General features: G+C 46.2%; 1 protein-coding gene across 2 annotated transcripts; it reads right to left on the minus strand.

Moving 5' to 3' along the window:
• Window positions 1-400: 400 nt before the first annotated feature.
• LOC123168634 (thioredoxin O, mitochondrial) lies at window positions 401-4,033 on the minus strand. 2 transcript variants are annotated; one of them, XM_044586514.1, is made up of 7 exons: window positions 3,830-4,033; window positions 3,677-3,742; window positions 3,533-3,583; window positions 3,372-3,451; window positions 1,353-1,397; window positions 947-1,041; window positions 401-706 (listed from the first exon to the last, which is right to left on the minus strand). In XM_044586514.1, the coding sequence occupies exons 1-7, from the start codon at window positions 4,017-4,019 to the stop codon at window positions 697-699; spliced, it is 537 nt and encodes a 178-aa protein (XP_044442449.1). In that variant the 5' UTR covers window positions 4,020-4,033; the 3' UTR covers window positions 401-696. The 2 variants fall into 2 exon arrangements, with proteins under 2 accessions (XP_044442449.1, XP_044442450.1); XM_044586515.1 differs by lacking the exon at window positions 401-706 and having other exon boundaries at window positions 943-1,041.
• Window positions 4,034-5,082: the final 1,049 nt, after the last annotated feature.

A 5,082-nucleotide genomic window follows, 5' to 3' on the forward strand; every position in this document is an offset into this window, starting at 1 on the left:
TCCAAAAAACAAAACCAGCAGGCGCCGTTTGAACAATTATTCATAGAGTCGAGACCGAAACCCAGGCTGTCATGCGAGTCCAGCCGAACGAACCATCGGACAGAGGCAGTGGCGCCTGGTACTGCCAGTTAGAAAGATGAGCACAGATCATGCTCGCAAAAGCTGCGTCGATGTTGTTCTTGTTTCATAGCCACCAATCATAACGACCAAGAAAACCTGGAGCTTCCACGTCAAAGCAGATTCGACGTCCTGACCTGAATCTTCCACTGTTGCATTACCGTAAGAGCTGTTTCGTTGCAGGGCTCAACTCATCGTCGCTTTTCATTTACTCTAGTAAATGATGACATCATTCAAGCAGCAGCATAAACTACTTGTAACGAAGACCAAGGAGACAAGAACATGACAGTTCAACATGTTTTGCGCAAAAGGCCGCCCGACCATCAGAGATGGAGAGCAGCGCCACAATACAGACAGATTCACAATCACAGATGCTCCTAAATAGACGTGCAGAAATTGCACAAAAGCTGTGCTCAGAGTGGCATAAATCCAGATATCCATGTTTTGCGGCCAAGGTGTATCCAGATATCGAAACGAAGATCGTAAGGCGGAAGTTTCCATGTCAAACACGAAAATCACAAGCATTACAGCGTCTTCAACTCTTCATGCAAAACAACTGTCCCCCCCTCCAAGTCAACTTCACTGTTGCCTGTGCAAGTAGAATGTATAATGTCAAGAGAACTGCGATATAATGCATAATGCTGAGTGCTGGAGACATGTTTAATAAAGGCCCGTAGCATATTTACGTTTCTAGTTGAGTACAAGATTCAAACTATCATGGCCAGGCTTGTCTATTTTCGTTTACTTCACCACAGATGAGATCATTCAAACAGCAGTGTACTGTTTTGTAAGAATTAAAACAAGGACGAGAACAAAGATAACATCTTACTTGTGAAGACTTTCCATGGCAGCTTCAAGCTTCTTCACGTCAGCACCAACCACTTCGCTGCTCTTCTCGCCTTTGTGGTAGAAGTGGAAAGTTGGCTGTGCCAGGTTCAGCAATAGTCAAATATTTGGGTTACAAGTTAGGATGAAGGTTGGTAAGAACACAAATACACAAACATGCTGGCAGAAGGATATTTCTATAATCTGGCTCTCACTTTAAGTGAACTCAACGAACATGCACGTATGCATTTAACAAAGTAAGGTTGAACCAATGCATATTCTCAGACTCCTCCAGTCACAAAAATATATGTAACGCATCATTACCATGAAACAGAATAGTACTATAATTTATACCATATAAAAATAAGAACAAAAATCTCATGAAGTACAATTTCAGGTATGCAACTTACGATAGAGAATATTTTCAGGTTACTAAGTCTGGTCCCAAGTCCCTCCTGCAGCACAAGAGGAAAAGAAATCGTGTATCAATAACAGGAGCAGGCATACTGTTGAGAAAAATAAATATAGCCACAACAGCAATGACTTTTAATGTATTTGAAATGCATTCCACCTTGCATGGTCAAATGCATTCAGCCTGGCATGTGCTGACAACTGTCGTGGTGTTTGTTACCAATAAGACATCCAGTTAACAAAGTGAAGTAACCGCTGTAACATTTGTCCCCTTTACACGCAATCACAAATTCACAAGAGTAAAACCACTGAACTGAACAGCACCTCAACAAACAGTACTTGATTTTGAATCTTTTCTACTGAGAGCACTATGCAGGTATGCACTAACCGTCAAGTCAATCTGCTTACTGTAAACAAATGAGTATGGCCATACAAGGAAACCATGAACAGTAATTTTAAATAGGATTACTAAATTGCATTGGTCTATACTGGGTACATGCCTGGTACCGCATCATCACTTTCAGGCAAGCGATACTGCATAGATCATGCGTGTCTGGAATATGTTGCCAAAGGTAACTCGTCTAGACGAATTTGCTTAACTAAGTGCAGACCAGTTACAAAGCAATTTCATGTATTCTCAAAGTTCTAAAAGAAGGCTAACTGAGAGAGAAAAAATACTGTGGCTCTGAGTTATACCAAGCTTCAACCTTCGTAATGCTAGAAAGCTGGCAAATATAGCTATGCTGAACCAACCTACCAACCTAACAGAGTACAACTTGAGGCTTGCCTTTAGCATGTATGGTATAGGAGCAAACTTTTTTAATGGTCATAGTGCAATTCCACCAACCTAAGAGCATCTCTAGCAAACCCCTTAAAACGCACGAAACTGTAAAATAACCGCCGGTTTACAGTTTTAGACAGAAAAAGCGACCAGAATAGAACCCGTAAACGACTACGACCTGTAAATTTTTTAAGGGGAGCGGACGAAGGAGCTAGCTAACTAGCTAGCTGAACTGATTCGAGCTAGCTAGCTAGCTAGCTTCGTGCGCTGTATTTGGTCGCCGGCGGCTTCGTATTTGGTCGCTTCGAGCTAGCTAGACGCCGGCGGCTTCGTATTTGGCCGCTTCGTGCGCTGTACGCCAGTTTCGTAGGAGCGAGCTAGCTGATCGTGGACACGGGCGAGAGGTAGAAGAAGACTTCGAAAAAAATATAAGCGAATATTCGGTTTTACAGTTTAAGTTTAAGGGCTCTGTTCGGCCGCAGCTCAAACCAACCCTTAAAACGCATTTTCCGCAAACTGAAAACCGCGTTTTCAGTTCCGCGGTTTAAGGGGTCTGCTAGAGATGCTCTAACAGAGTAATTCTGCATAAATCCTCCCAATGGGTGCTATACTGGCCTTATGACCACATCACAACTTTCGCCCAAGTGACACCACATAGATATTTTCTTAAACGGAGGCAAAAGCTTTGCCTCATCATATTAATTAAGGAGTTTAACAGAAAGAACAAGGGCACACGTACCAAACAATCAGGACTTAGCACCGGCAAAAGCCTCCTGCTAGATTTTTGGAAAGATCAAGCCTACAGAATATCCAACTAACTGTGGACTAGTGACGGTGCTAACTTAATTCTCAAACTCCTAAGAAGAGAGCCAAGTGAAGAAGAAAATGTGGCTCTTGAGTGAGCCCAAACATGATTCACCAAGAAAGCTGACAGATATATTTATTTAGATCCAACTCTACGAGATCACAACTTAAGGCTTAATTTTAACAGGCATGGTCTATGAACAATTACTTGTCATAACGAAATTTCAAACGTCATGGTTTAAGTGACACAGCTTGACGAATGAACACGAGGAGTGTGATGCAATGACCTTTGGTAAAATAAGGTTACACCTTAGAACAGACTCATACAGTTGTACTCGTGCAAATTTACCATTCATATCCAAACAGAGCACACTTTAACATGGAATTTGCTACCATATCATCATTACAGCAGGACTGAAACCCGATCGCTTACCATGTCGATGTCGACTTTGTAGACAGGTATCTTGGGGTACTGCCTGCTCATCTTCTCAATCACAGGTGCCATCGCCCGGCCTGCAACACCAAACAACAGAATTATAGCTCCCTATACTCACTCGCCCAAATCCCAATTCATGGCACGGAGACGGCACTTACACGGCCCGCACCAGACCGCCGTGTAGTAGAAGACGGCGGGGAGCTTCTCAGCTGCAAAAGGAAGAGCCAACAAACCAACAATGTGAGAACGAAACTTGCGCACGCATCATACTGGGGCGGGAAGGGAGGGGATCGGCGCCGCACCTTGCACCTTGGCGTGGATGTCCTCGTAGGAATCCGCGGAGCCTACGACCACCATGCTGGAATCGCCTGCCGGAGCCGGGAAACTGTCAGCGCCGGTCCAGGGCCGCGGGGAAGCGGGGGGTCGGCGGGGAGGAGGAGGCGTTTCGGGCGTACCTGCGGACGACGAGGAGAAGAGGCGGGGGAAGGCGGGGAGCGAGGGCGTCGGCGTCGGGGAGGAGGAGGGACGGAGGCGGGCGGCGGGGCTAGGGTTTAGGGCGGGGATGGCGGGGAGGCGGGGCTGGTGCTTGGGGGCGGCGGCGAGGGGGAGGAGGAGGCGAGGGAGACGGCAGAGTCGGCGAGCCATGCCACGGATCGATCCCGCTGGGTAAAAGACGACTTTGCCCTTCTATAGCCTGGGTGGGTACGGTAGGCCGGCCCATCAGGATGGGACTGTACGGGCCGAATGCGGCAGGTCGGCTTTTGGGCCTCGTGTTCAGGCACCGGACGGTTAGTTTTTCCCCCTCCATTTTTGCCTCAGATTTCCGCACATAAAAGCCCGAGGATTTCACGAGCCTCAGCAATACCCTAACCCTAGCTCGTCCTCGGCGGCGGCGATGAGAGCCGATCGGATCTTCAGGCAGCGATGCCAGCGCCGGTAAGAGGTATATGTGTCATGCTGTTTTTTCTACAGTATTTCACTATGACAAATATCATCTTGATCGTGCTCTTTAATTGTTTCTTGTGTTCATATTCTCCACGTGTTGTCTCCTTGATAGTGGCCATGCAGTTACCGATTTATTCCTCTCTACATAGTCCTATTTACTCTGATTTGCTAAATACTTAGTGCATTGCTGTTTGACAATGGGGATATTACAAAAGCAACTATGTGCTGGTTTCTTCTTGGCCAAGTTCATGCTCATGCTTCACTGTTGGAGGAAACCAGTGGCGGATCCAGGATTGGACCAAGCCCCGGCCCCAATTTTTTTTTCTGTCACGAGAGAAAAACTTAACGTCCATCAAGCTATAGCTAGCTACGTCAAAAGAATACCTCAAATATGGCTCAATTGCACCCAAAATTTAGAATTTACACTCCATGCTTAGAAATAAAACAAAATAGATAAAAAAGATGACAAAAACTATGAATCACTAGTACAAAAGGGCTTTCGTCACAGGGCAATATTCACATTAGTCCCGGTTCAGTCACGAACCGGGACGAATGTGAGCATTGGTCCCGGTTCATGCGGCTAAGGCATTAGTCCCGGTTCACCTGGGCCCTTTAGTCCCGGTTGGTGCCACGAACCGGGACTAAAGGGTGCGATGCCCATTAGTACCGGTTGGTGGCACCAACTAGGACTAAAGGTTAGTCCTTTAGTCCCGGTTGGTGCCACCAACCGGTACTAATGGGCTTTGAGGCATTAGTACCGGTT

This window comes from Triticum aestivum, chromosome 7D (genome assembly GCF_018294505.1).
Source record: "Triticum aestivum cultivar Chinese Spring chromosome 7D, IWGSC CS RefSeq v2.1, whole genome shotgun sequence".
Taxonomy (NCBI): Eukaryota; Viridiplantae; Streptophyta; class Magnoliopsida; order Poales; family Poaceae; genus Triticum; species Triticum aestivum.

What these genes read in the sequence shown, in the direction of transcription:
- LOC123168634 (XM_044586514.1), bottom strand. Translation starts at nt 4,019, where the DNA reads ATGGCTCGCCGACTCTGCCGTCTCCCTCGCCTCCTCCTCCCCCTCGCC. An exon ending in CATCCACGCCAAGGTGCAAG is followed by an intron (nt 3,584 to 3,676) that starts GTGCGGCGCCGA and finishes TTCCTTTTGCAG; the next exon opens with CTGAGAAGCTCCCCGCCGTC. An exon ending in ACAAAGTCGACATCGACATG is followed by an intron (nt 1,398 to 3,371) that starts GTAAGCGATCGG and finishes CTTGTGCTGCAG; the next exon opens with GAGGGACTTGGGACCAGACT.